This window comes from Cryptomeria japonica, chromosome 11 (assembly GCF_030272615.1).
Source record: "Cryptomeria japonica chromosome 11, Sugi_1.0, whole genome shotgun sequence".
Classification (NCBI taxonomy): domain Eukaryota; kingdom Viridiplantae; phylum Streptophyta; class Pinopsida; order Cupressales; family Cupressaceae; genus Cryptomeria; species Cryptomeria japonica.
Genome location: NC_081415.1, coordinates 544,911,455 through 544,926,173, shown reverse-complemented (window position 1 = coordinate 544,926,173; position 14,719 = coordinate 544,911,455). Strand labels below are relative to the sequence as shown.

The following is a 14,719-nucleotide window of genomic DNA, read 5'->3' as shown; positions in this document are numbered from 1 at the left end:
TGGTATGATGAAAGAATAAGGATCCAGTCAACTATTGAGAGGGGGGGGGGGGTGAATCAGTAGATGGAAAACTGATATAAACTTTCACCAATCTCAAAATCAACCTCTCAATGCAAACTCTAAACTGACAAGTTTAAACACTGAACTTAAAATACAATAATACTTAACAAGTTAAACCGATTGACTGTTATAACAGACTAACAGTAAAACATCTCTGAAACTCTCATACCATTTAACTAAATCATTCAAATACTTTACTGACATAAGAACATATTTCAAATTGCTGTCGGTTAACATAACATATCAAAGTGGATTTAACAGTTAAGCAATTCAACTATAGTAAACATAACCACAAAAGCATTCACCACTTGACACAATATTTTTGACGTGGAAACCCAAATGGGAAAAAAACACGGTGGGGATGAATACCCACAAGTATTTTGAACTCTTCTGAAGTTCACCCTATTAGGAACCAAGCCTGTTAAAGCTTTACAATAAGTCCTATTAAGAACAGATCCTGTTAGGGACCACCCGGTTAAGGGATTGACTATAATGCCCTATTAGAAGCAATACCCTATAAGGAGTAACCTCGGTAGAGGATTTGAAATACAAGCTAATGGATCACCTGGTTAGATGATTTGAATAACACTAATCTTGTTAGAGCTTACTCGGTTAGGGGATTTGATTGCTGTAATTGTTAGAAAACAACAGGGATTTGCTGATTTGTTTGAATAGCACTACACTTGCTTGTTCATATCCATTTTATGCTCCTATTTGACTTTACACATACTGCAGATACATCATCTAGTTTGGCAACCACACTCTCATACTCTCAACTACAAATTGCCAACTCTTCAACAAAACAACTCATTGACCTCATAAACAAAACAATAGGTTGGTAACACATCACAAACCTAATTCTGTCATAGAGATTACAAACAAATCGGTTCAAGTATGACCATTGGATTACATAACAATCACTGCACATCATTCAAGATAACCTCGACCGCTCCTTGATCACCGCTTCATCAAACACTGTAACTCATCACACGGTTTACATTACATGCAATGAACTTGCTCATTCCCAAGATAAAAAATGTTATCTCTACACACCAAAAACCATTTGAAACTCTTCTCATACAACATGCATACATGTCATAATCACTATTGCTCGTCATCAGATCATAAACCAATACAATCGATTCACCAAACTTCATTGGTTAGGGTTTATCATATCAACAGGTAGGGTTTACCAGTTCACCTCTCCATTTCATAGCAATACTGATTTCCTCCACAAACTCACCTACCGATTGCAGTTCCCTTACATTGGCTCTTCCTACTGGTTACAAAACAACATTATAACAACATCATTACCGGTTAATTGACATCAATGACAACATAACATTTCATTAATGTAATCTTCATGCAAATGTCAACAATCTCCCCCTTTGGCATTGATGGCAATACAAGTATCCATACCCTTGATTGCTATGATTGTGAATAGGAATCCTGGTTTAGATTTTACCATGTATTCACCTCGTCTTCAACTGGTAACTGGTTATATACCTTCTCTCTGTCAATCATACATTTCTTCTTCCGCATAATCACATAGTTCTTCTCCCCCTTTGACAACAATGCCAAAGTGAAAGTAAAACATGCAATGTCAAACTTCACTGTTAAGCATCATCAACCTGCAACTTGATGCTCCCCCTATGGAATAACTCCACTCTACACCAATCCTGCTATAAAATTCTGCAAGTAGCTCTAGGACTGATGTAATCTACATCATGCTTAATTGACCTCATGAAGGGGTACAACCCCTAGCTGACTTCTAAGATACTCAAAAGTAGTCTTAGGTAGAGGTTTAGTAAAGATATCTGCAAGCTGCTCCTTGGTAGAAACATGCTTCAATATCACATCTTTACTCTACACTTTTTCTCTCAAGAAATGATACTTCAATTCAATATGCTTGGTTCGTGCGTGCAAAACAGGGTTCTTTGAAATATTTATGGCACTGGTATTGTCACATTAGATCTTTACCGGTTCTAAAATCTTCAACTTGAATCCTTCCAGAATGTGTCTCATCCAGATAGCCTGGGTACAATTCATATAAGCTGCAACATACTCAGCTTCAGCAGTAGACTATGATATACAACTCTGCTTCTTGCTACTCCATGAAACAAGTCTTCCTCCAAGAAAGAATGCTCCACTGATTGTGCTTTTCCTATCATCAACATTACCTGCCCAGTCTGCATTTGTATACACCTTCAAATCAAAGTTACCTGCATATGGATACCATAATTCATAGTCAATAGTACCTTTCAAATATCTAAATATTGTCTTGGTTTCTATCAAATGTGTTTCCTTAGGATTCTTCTGAAATCTAGCAACTAGACCAATTGCATGAGCTATATCCGGTCTTCTGTGAATAACATAGTGCAATTTCCCAATCATTGACCTGTACTCCTTTTCATCAACAGATGTGGCTTCATCTTCTTTAGACAATTTACAACTTGTAACCATTGGTGTCCCAACTGGTTTACAGTCACTCATTCCAAATGTTTTCAATACCTCTTTCACATATTTAGACTGTGTGATGAAAATACCACTCTTCATTTGATGTATTTGCAAGCTTATGAATTTTTTTTTATCTCTCCCACTAGACACATTTCAAACTCATTTTTCATCCCATTTGCAAAGTCATTGCTAATGTTATCATTGCCTCCAAATATGATATCATCCACAAACACTTCACTAACCAGTATCTTATCTCCTTCAGATTTGAGATATGTTGTTGTCTTCACTAGTTCTCTGAAAACCTATCTTCATCAGGTGTGAATGAAGCCTCTCATACCATGCTCTCGGTGCTTGCTTTAACCCATATAGTGCCTTGTGCAATTTGCATACCATGTCTTTTTCATCAGTCAAAGTATATCCATCTGGATGCTCAATGTATACTTCTTCTTCTAGTATCCCATTCAAAAATGTTGACTTCACATCCATTTGATATACTTTGAATCCCTTATATGCTGCAAATGCAAGTATAGTCCTGACACCTTCTAGTCTAGCAACTGGTGAAAAAGTCTCACCATAGTCTTCTCCTTCTTCCTGTGCATAACCTTTGCAAACCAATCTAGCTTTGTTTCAGACTACTACACCATCTTCATTCAGTTTATTCCTGAATACCCACTTAGTACCTATCGCATTTTTATTCACTGGTCTAGGTACTAGGGTCCATGTGTTGTTCTTCTCAACTTGATCAAGCTCCTCCTCCATAACTTTGATCCAATGATCATCTCCAAATGCTTCCTTAGCAGTTCTAGGCTCAATAGTGGAGATCATGCAATAATTCTCTCTAATTCATCTTCCGGTTAACACTCCAACATCCTTATCTCCAATAATTTGGTCAGGATTATGATTGAGTCTCTCATACCTCAGAATAACATGATCATTATCTTCAGGTTCTTCTTCTTCATTATCATCATCTTCTTCTGAATCTACCTGTTTCAGTTGAATTGGTACAACAACATTCTCTTTACCAGTTTTAGGTTTCACCGGTTGTGGTTCCAAAATCAGAATGCAAGGATCTTCATCCTTTTTCTCCATATTGGTTTCTCCTGAGGCTTCAGGATACTTATCCACTTGAACATCAACACTCGCAATAATTATCTATGTCTGGTTGTTATAATATTTGTAGGCCTTACTCTTGGTGGAGTAACCAATAAATATACCCTCATCACTTTTAGCCTCAAACTTGTTGACATAGTCACCTCTCTTAATAAAACATTTACTGCCAAATATCTTAAAATAACTGACATTAGGTGATCTACCATACCAGTATTCATAAGGAGTCTTATCCTTACCTCTTTTTACCAATAACTAGTTCATAGTGTAGATAGCTGTGCTGACAACTTCTCTTTAGAAAGTTTTTGCAACACCTCCTTGTATCAACATCATTCTAGCAGCAACTGACGGGTTGTTCCTCTCTACAATACCATTCTACTGTGGTATCCTCAGTGTAGAAAGTTGGCGTTTGATACCATTTTCTTCACAATATGTAGTGAATTCCACATAAGTGAATTCACCACCTTGATCAATCCTCAGACACTTTATCTTCTTGCCACTTTCCTTTTCAGCTAAGGCCCTGAATGCCTTGACCTTACTAAATGCTTCTATTTTATCCTTCAAGAATGTGACCCACATCATTCTTGAGCAATCATCAGTGAAGATCATAAAATATCTGTCACCTTGAATACTTTTGGTCCTTATTGGTCCACAGAGGTCTATATGAACCAAATCTAACAGATGTTTCGTTGAAAAAGATTTGCTCTTAAAAGTTGAGGATGTCATGTTTCCCAAATGACATTCCTTACACAAAGCATTAACCAGTTTGTCCAACTGAGGAAAACCTCTCAATGTCTTGGACTTACTCACTTTAACAATGTTATCAAATTTATATGACAAATTCTCCTATGCCAAAGCCAACTATCATCTATATTAGCAATTAAACAGTTGTTGACTTTAGGATTAAGGTAAAACAAGTTACCTTTAGTTTGCTTGCCGATTGTAATCAATTCACCTTTGCTCCCATAGATTTTGCACATTTCATTCTTAAACTCCAATGGATATCCTCTTTCATTGAGTTGTGCAACACTCAAAAGATTGTGCTTTAATCCTTCAACCCAGTAGACATCATCTACACTGCTCTTTCCATTAAGAGAAATAGTTCCCTTACCTTTTACCATGCAGGGTGAGTCATTACCAAATCTCACAACTCCTCCATCAAATTCCTTCAAGGTAAGAAATTTGCTTCGGTCACCGGTCATGTGGTGTGAACAACCACTATCAATGATCCAATCATCAAAATTATCCATGCGAGAAACTAATGCCTTCTGATCAAACGTCTCTTCTTTAATGGCTACAAAAATAATGTCTTCATTAGCATCTCCCTCAGATTCCTCATCAGTGATACCACCATCAACTGCAATAAGACAATCTCTTTTGCCTTTTCCCTTGTACTTCTTAAACTTCTCACGCTTGTGCTCATTGTCACCATTAGGACAGTTAGCTGCAATGTGTCCAATCTTATTGCATGCAAAACATTTCAAAGGTAATTTACCTCTGTACTTACCAGTACCTCTGGGCAACCGCTTGGCCAACAATGCTTCAAGATCAACCAAACTGTCTTCATCATCAACTTTTCTACTGGATCTAGATTCATAGATATGATTGACATCTCTACTTTTCCTCATAAATAGGTTAGAAACTGAAGCTCTAAATGCAGATTCAGATTTCTAAACACTACCATCATAACCATTTAATTCAAAAGCAGTAAGCTTACCACTAATGGAGTCAAGGGTTACCTTAGTTTTGTCAATTAACTTTAGCTCCTGAAAGGTTGCAACTTGGATAGCGTAGAGCGGTAGAAGGGTTCTCAACACCTTGCTAATTACTATGGCATCTTCCACTTTACCACTAGCACTCTTGATCTCACCAACTATCTCTTTGATCCTCCGACCATACTGTTGTATATCCTCACCTTCAACCATCCGCATGTCATCAAATTTTCCTCTTAGACTCTCTTCTTTGGCAATCTTCACATGCTCATCACTGCTATAGATCTCTTCAAGTTTCTTCCATACCTCATATGCAGTCTCCAGACCATGGACATCTACATACTCTGCGTCAGACAAAGAACTGATAATGGCCTTCAATGCTTGATTATTTTCTTGTTGCTCTTTCTTCTGATCATCAGTCATAATCCCACTAGGTGCAACATATTGAGTACCAACATGTTCCCATTATTGAATTCCTAGACTCTTGATATAAATTTTCATTCTATTGCTCCATATCCTGTAGTTCTCTCTATTAAACTTCAGACCTTCCTTCTTCATCATGTTCTACAAGATCTTTACCTCAAGCTGTTTGGCTTAGACCTTAGAGGACTTGAATAGCTCTGATACCAATTGATGGTATGATGAAAGAATAAGGATCCGATCAACTACTGAGAGGGGGGGGGGTGAATTAGTAGATGGAAAACTGATATAAACTTTCACCAATCTCAAAATCAACCTCTCAATACAAACTCTAAACTGACAAGTTTAAACACTGAACTTCAAATGCAATAATACTTAACAAGTTAAACTGGTTGACTGTTATAACAGACTAACAGTACAACATCTTTGAAAGTCTCAAACCATTTAACTGAATCATTCAAATAATTTACTGACATAAGTAAAACATATTTCAGATTGCTGCCGGTTAACATAGCATATCAAAGTGGATTTAGCAGTTAAGCAATTCAACCATAGTAAACATAACCACAAAAGCATTCACCACTTGACACAATATTTTTGACGTGGAAACCTAAATGGGAAAAACCACGATGGGGATGAATACCCACAAGTATTTTGAACTCTTTTGAAGTTCGCCCTGTTAGGAGCCAAGCCTGTTAAAGATTTACAATAAGTCCTGTTAAGAATAGATCCTGTTTGGGACCACCCGGTTAAGGGATTGACTATTATGCCCTATTAGAAGCAATACCCTATAAGGAGTAACCTCGGTAGAGGATTTGAAATCCAAGCTAATGGAGCACCTGGTTAGAGAATTTGAATAACACTAAGCTTGTTAGAGCTTACTCGGTTAGGGTATTTGACTGTTGTAATTGTTAGAAAACAACAAGGGTTTGCTGATCTGTTTGAATAGGACTACACTTGCTTGTTCAGATCCTTTTCATGCTCCTATATTCCTTTACACATATTGTAGATACATCATCTGGTTCGACAACCACACCCTCATACTCTCAACTACAAATTGCCAACTCTTCAACAAAACAACTCATTGACCTTATAAACAAAACAATAGGTCGGTAACACATCACAAACCTAATTCTCTCATAGAGATTACAAACCAATCAATTCGAGTATGACCATTGGATTACATAACAATCACTGCACATCATTCAAGATAACCTCGACCGCTCCTTGATCACCGCTTCATCAAACACTGCAACTCATCATGCGGTTTACATTACATGCAATGAACTTGCTCATTCCCAAGATAAAAACCGTTATCTCTACGCGCCAAAAACCATTTGAAACTCTTCTCATACAACATGCATACGTGTCATAATCATTGCCGCTGGTCATCAGATCATAAACCAATATAACCAATTCACCAAACTTCATTGGTTAGGGTTTATCATATCAACAGGTAGGGTTTACCGGTTCACCTCTCTATTTCATAGCAATACCGGTTTCCTCCACAAACTTACCTACCAGTTGCAGTTCCCTTACATTAGCTCTTCCTACCGGTTACAAAACAACATTATAATAGCATCATTACTGGTTAATTGACATCAATGACAACATAACATTTCATTAATGCAATCTTCATGCAAATGCCAACAAAGTATGTTATTGTAGACTATGTTTAGTGAACAAAAATGATGCACTTTGTAATTAGATTTGGGACTACAGTACCTAGAGATAGCTTGTAGGATGATCTATTCTTTATTCTAATTTAATTTTATAAATTACAAAATTGATCTTTATAACTATAAGTTTGACCCTAATTATGTGAAATTATATCCAAGCTATGAAAATTTCTTGCACACATTTAATTGCATTGAAATTTTTTGTCTCAATTATCTCAATATGTATATAAACTTGGTGGTATCTACAAATACAACTAGAATTTACTATGCAAGGAATAATTTATTTATTTTCTAATAATCTCGATTGAATAAATATATCAAATAGTTAGCTTAATATAAATGAGCCTAGATCATGGATCTAAGATGTAATTAAATACAAACAAACTTTTCAAATGATAAAAAGGAAATGAAAACTTAGCTTCCTGTGTGACAACAAAGTATTTTGTTGCAAAATGTGATTAGTAGTACAAAATGTCACTCTATAGAATTTAGGATTGTACTTCCTAGATAGACTATAAGATGATAGATATTATGTATTATAGTTCAATGTTACAACTACAAAATTTTGACCTTTATAACTAAATATTCAACCTTAATTGTGTGAAATTACCTATTTCTATGAAAATGATTTATGCACATTTGATTGTCTTGAACATATTTACCTCAAGTATCTCTTTTATGTACAACTTGGTGAATTATCTACATATACCACTAGAGTTTTTTATGCAAAGGAAATTCTCCTTAGTCAAGCCTCTTCAACTAATACAAGGGTTTGAACAAGATGACATACCAGACAACCATGAAGTATGTCTAGTTTGTGGTTACAATGATGATATTTGATGATGTAATGAATGTGCTATGTTTCTCTCTAAATAATTAGAATCAAATATGCTTGATATATCTTGAATTCTAAAGTGAAACTAGATAATTCCTTCCATACAACAATTTGCATTCAAATCACATATTTTACACTTAAGCCAACAAGCAATGACTAGTAGAATCTTGGTGCTAGATTGAACCTATTTTGATATTTGAATTTTTAAATTTTGGGATCAATAATGCAACTATAAATCTAAACCAAGCTGAAATTTTCACTTGCAAAATTGATCTATTTCAAGGAATGAAAGATATTGAAATCAAATATGAATCCTTAGGATGAACCAAGTAAAATTTAATCAAAGTTCTCGTTAATTACAACTTTTAGTTAGAAACACGTCACTTATACATTAATACACTTCTATATATATATATATATACTTGCATTTGATACAATTATTTCCAAGGGAGCAAAAAATGAAAGAATGTGTACACAATAAAACAACAAAATTGGATAAAAACAAAGTGACCTTCGACTTTTAAAAATAAAAATAAAAAATCCCCCAAATCTTAAAAGGTTACATCCAACATTGATAGCCATAAATACTATAAACCACACACTGAACATGTGAACATGGTTTCTACACATAATGTCAACAATGCTACCTACACCCAATTTTACAACAACCTCACATATATCAATCAACTAATCAGTTCAAATTTATTAAAAAATAAAACAAAAGATTTTTTGATGAATATGGATCTAAATTATCATTTATAAACTAATATTACATATAGTAAAAAAAAGGGTAGGTGGATATAAAATCACACTCCTAGAGTCCATACAAGATTATAACCTAGAGCATAAAACATAGAAACAAATACAATATCGCTAGGTGGCTAAACAATAACATAGAGGAAAACAAAAGATGTTCACAATGTCTAACTAACCAAACAGTTTATAAAACCAAAAGCATTGTGATAAATACAACCTAGAGTCCACATGAGACTACAATCTAGAGCATAAAACATAGAAACAAATACTTTATTTTTAGGCATCTAAAACAACAACAAAGGGGAAAATAAAAGATGTTAACAATATCTATCAAACCAAACAAACTATAAAACCAAAAGCATTGTGATAAATACAACCTAGAGTCCACACGAGGCTATAACCTAGAGCATAAAACATATAAATAAATACAATAACGCTAGACGACTAAAACAATAGAAGAGAGGAAAATAAAAGATGTTAACAATGCTTGTCAAATCAAACAAATTACGATATATAAATACTTCATCCTAACACACCTAAATGAATGGACCCCTCCAATAAGGTCACTTAATCTTGACTGTCTCTTTAAGTAGTCGAAAATGTGGGTTCAACTCGCTCAAGCTTGGGTGTTGCTTTAGGTAGCCTAGTTCACGGGTTCAACTCTTGATTTGCCCACGGTATGGATGGAGATCCATTGCACATTATTCGATAGATTATGGAGAGACTCAACCTATAAAGAACTAAACTCCAGGTCACTTGACTTGAGCTAGGCTCTCGATTCCTCTCAATACAAACTCACCTAATGAAAGGCTATAACGAAAAGATGAAAATAAAAGATGTTAACAATGTCTATCAAACCAAACAATCTATAAAACCAAAAGCATCATGATAAATACAACCTAGAGACCACACAAGACTATAACCTACAACATAAAACATAGAAACAATACAATACTGCCAGATGACAAAAACAATAGTAAAGAGGAAAAAAAAAGATGTTAATTAAGTTAAAATCTATAAATACTTCGCCTTAACACACCTAGATGAAAGGACCCCTTCGATTAGCTCTCTCAATCTTGATTGTTTCTTTAAGTAGCCAAGGTTATGGGTTCAACTCACTCGAGCTTGGGTGTCATTCTAGGTAGCATAGCTAATAGGTTCAACTCTTGATTTGCCTGTGATGTGGATGAGGATCCATTGCATATTGCTAGATGACTAAAACAATAACAAAGAGAAAAACATTTAAGATGTTAACAATATCTATAAAACCAAAAGCATCGTGATAAATACAACCCAGAGTCCACACGGGACTACAACCTAAAGCATAAAACATAGAAATAAATACAACACCGCTAGATGACTAAAACAATAACAATGAGGAAAATAAAAGATGTCAACAATATCTATCAAACCAAACAATCTATAAATACTTCACCCTAACACACCTAAACGAAAGGACCCCTCGAGTTAGCTCACTTAATCTTGACTATCACTTTAAGTAGTCAAGATTGTGGGTTCAATTCACTTGATCTTGGGTGTCACTTTAGATAAGTCATGTGTTCAACTCCAGATTACACATTGCCCGGAAGACTTACACTAAACTGTAGATTCCTCTCAAAACAAACACCCTAAATGAATGGTTAAATTTTGTAGGTAAATTTTTAAAAAACCTAAAAAAATTCCCTATGCAAAGCGGCTAAGAAACTCCTAGGGAGAAATCTCCAAACACAGATAGCTGATAGGGAAAAGTGCAATAGACACTGGCCACGTGGCCGATAAGGCAAGGCGTATGGCTGCCATACACTCATTTTCTTCTGAGCCACACATTCTCCCGATTTAGCCTCTCTTTTCTCCATCTCTCCCACCCTCACATCCACCACTACTTCAACTCCAATCCAATCCACACTTCGACTCTCAGGTACTGCTCAACTTCTTTAAATCCATTCCTATATTTTCTCTGCTTGAATTGCACACTAACAAAAACTCCCTAGCAGGATAGAAATGGCGGCCACAACATTGTCTGCGGCTTTAGTTCCAGTGGCAGGGCCTGCACAAGGGTGGAGCACTCTGAGCCAGAGCAAGCCAATTGGGTCTCTGCCATTGATGAACACAGGCGCTCTAATGAAGCAATGGAAGATGGGTCTCAAGGCTAAGAGGTCTGTGAAGGCGGCATATAAAGTTAAGCTCGTTACACCTGATGGGGAGACTGAAATTGAGTGCCCAGATGATCAATATATTCTGGATGCGGCTGAGGATGCGGGTATTGATCTGCCTTACTCTTGCCGTTCTGGGTCGTGCTCTTCTTGTGCTGCGAAGGTGATTGAGGGGGAAATAGAGATGGAGGATCAGAGCTTCTTGGATGATGACCAGATTGGGAGTGGCTTCATTTTGACCTGCGTCGCCTATGCAAAATCTGATATTTCAATTCAGACCCACCAGGAGGAGGCTATTGTATGAGGAAGAATGGGTTCTACTGTGTTTTTTGTTTGAGCAATTTAGTGGTTTTTTGGTTTTGTTTCTTGGATCTCATGAATACAAGCATTTCTTGTTGCCTGCCTGCTTTGATCATCAATATATTGGCTCTGAAGGGCTTTTCTTGATTGGTAACTGGGTTATGTGAGTATTCAGTTTTTTTTGGTGTAATTTCATTGTGGGTGTTAGTTGATAGGATTGGAATTACTGAAGTTATCATGACGGGTTCTTCTGGTTTAGATGTATGTTTAGTTGTCATACTGAAATCCCTTCTAATGGGTTCTTTCAGTTTAGATGTATGTTTATTTATCATACTGAAATGCCTTTTGGAAAGGAAAGGATAGACTGATGCATCTATGTAATTCAGTAGTTATTAAAATGAATTAGTTTATTAGTTATTGTTGAGTAATATAGATAGAATGTGGTTTGATTTCATCCAAGTTAATATATGGATTTAAATTAATATGATTTGGTTTTTTTCATTAAGAGAATATAGTTATTTTTAGATTTTTAAGTTGACGTGCATTTTATAATGATATCATAGTTTCAAGGAGGTTAACACAATTTATGCAAGAAAGAAATTAGATTTGATTTATTTTTAATTGTCTGAATAATGATATCCATTGAATTTTTTCATATATGGATAGAATGTGGTTTGATTTCATGCAAATTAATATATGGATTTAGAAATTATTTGGTATTTATTAGTTTAGGTAATTTATATTATTTACTGACTTCTGTTTTATGGAGAATTATAACGTGGCTAGCATTTATTCATCTTATAATTTGAGATTAATGGCTTATTTTTGCTAGCATACATTTGTGCATGATTGTTTTATGGTAGGTTATGCTATCTATCTTTCATGGAAAGCTGAATTCTGAAAATTTGAAATAGTGGTTAGCATTCATTCAATTATTATGCATAATTTTATGGTAGGTACTTCTAATTGTTATTTAGGAAAAATCAAAATATCATAATTTGAGATTTTTGGTAACATTCATTTTCTATATTGCAACATATGAAAGGATAGACTGGTGCATCTATGTTACAATTCAATTGTTATTGAAATGAACTAGTTATATAAGTTGTTGACTAATTTGGATAGAATGTGGTTTGATTTCATGCAAATTAATATATGAGTTTAAATATTATTTGGTATTTATTAGTTTGTTTTTGGATTTGGTAATGTAATTCATATTATCTATTAGCTTATGTTTTTATGGAGAATTATAATGTGGTTAGCATTCATTTATATATGCTGTAACATTTTATGGTAGATTCTTCTATATGTTTTTTTAATGGAGAAACAAATTCTTATAATTTGAAATTAATGGCTAGTTTTTGTTAGCATTCATACATGATTATTTGATGGTAGGTTATTCTATCTATCTTTCATAGAAAGCTGAATTCTAAAAATTTGAAATAGTGGACAACATTCATTCATCTATATTGCATCATTTTATGGTTAGTTATCATATTGAAATCCCTTCTAAAAAGGAAAGGATAGAGTGGTGCATCTATGTAATTCAATTATTGAAAGGAACTAGTTATATAAATTGACTAATTTGGATAAAATGTGGTTTGATTCCATGCATGTCAATATATGGATTTAAATATATATTATTTGGTATTTCTTAAGTGAAAATTTAGCTTATTAAATTCCCACACTTCTCAAGTGGAGAATTGGCTAAAGATCCCAATTTTCTATTAGAATATAGTTATCTTTGGATTTTCTAATGTAATTGTTATTATCTATTGGCATCTTTTTATTATGTAGGATTATCATTTCAAAATTTAGGATTGGTGGCTAGCATTTATTCATTTGTGTTGTATCATTTTATAGCAGAATTTTTTATATGATATTTTATGAAAAAGTACATTCTTATAATTTGAGATTAATGATTAGTGCTCACTAGCATTAATTCACACATGATTATTTATTGTGAATTTCTCTATATATGTCTTTCATGGAAAGATAAAATTTCATAATTTGAAATAGTGAGTAGCATTCGTTCATCTATCAGCTTAGAATTCCACTTTAGATGTCCCTATTGGGAATTGAACTTGGGTCTCCACAGTGAGAACCCAGTGTTTTAACCAGTTAAGCTCAACCCCTTGGAATCAAAAAGGTTTTTTTTTTATAATATGAAATTAATGATTAGTGTTCACTGGCATTAATTCATACCTAATTATTTTATTGTGTTTTTTTTTAGTTTTCATGAAAAGATAAAATTTCATAATTTGGACTACTGAGTAGCATTCATTCATCTATATTTGATAATAGATTAATTATTATTCAGTAAAAAAACAAAATATCATAATTTAAAATTAGCGGTTAGTATTCATTCATCCATACATCATTTCATAATAGGTTCTTCTAATTTTTTTTTTTTTGAAAATCAAAATCCTACGATTTAAAGCTTGTGGTTAGAATCCATCATCCATATTATATCATTTCATGATAGTTTCTTCTTATTATCTTTCATGAAAAATTGAAATCTCCTAAATAAACTTTTGTGGCTAACATTCATTCATGCATAATGCATCATTTTATGGTAGTTTTATTTTAATACATCTTTGGTGGAAAATACAAATACCATCATATGTGTTTACATTTTTATTATTATTATTTATAAAATATACTAATATATAGGAAATCTTAAAATTAGTTTTAAGTGTTATTGTGATTTCAATTTTAAATAAAAAATTACTAAAATAATTTTTGGTGTATTATTTGAATAATTAAATATTCATTGATAAACATAAGATTGAATTATGAATGAGACACTTTATCAATAATATAAAAAATTAAAATATATGTTTCAAATGATAAAATAAAAATTGATGAATAAAATATAAAATGGAGAGCGTAAACATTTTATTGTTGAAATATAAATATTTAAATAAAATTTTTTAAAGAGAAATTTGATATATGTTTTTTTAAGAAGGAAATACAACAGGGGATGGTGGGGAAGTAGATAGATAACATATATATTTTGTATGTTTGGGTTATAATTAAAATTTATTTATTTTATTAAATTATAAATAGTGTATAAAAAAAATTAATATACAATTGAAAAGTGTATATGTAAAGAAAATTATATAATACGAATAAAATTATCTAATAAATGAATATTATAGAGCAATTAAAATAAAAACAAATTAATAGAGTAGTTTGTTCTCTATTTAAAGGTTCTTTTGTAGTCAAACTTTAAAAGTC

The 14,719-nt window shown here is 33.5% G+C and overlaps 1 protein-coding gene across 1 annotated transcript; it reads left to right on the top strand.

Moving 5' to 3' along the window:
• Window positions 1-10,789: 10,789 nt before the first annotated feature.
• Window positions 10,790-11,626, top strand: LOC131051514 (ferredoxin, leaf L-A). The gene is made up of 2 exons (XM_057986078.2): window positions 10,790-10,944; window positions 11,021-11,626. Exon 2 carries the CDS (start codon window positions 11,028-11,030, stop codon window positions 11,481-11,483), a length of 456 nt encoding a protein of 151 aa, XP_057842061.2. The 5' UTR covers window positions 10,790-10,944; window positions 11,021-11,027; the 3' UTR covers window positions 11,484-11,626.
• Window positions 11,627-14,719: the final 3,093 nt, after the last annotated feature.

Excerpts from the sequence above, each read along its gene's own strand:
- LOC131051514 (XM_057986078.2), top strand. The coding sequence starts at position 11,028 with ATGGCGGCCACAACATTGTCTGCGGCTTTAGTTCCAGTGGCAGGGCCT.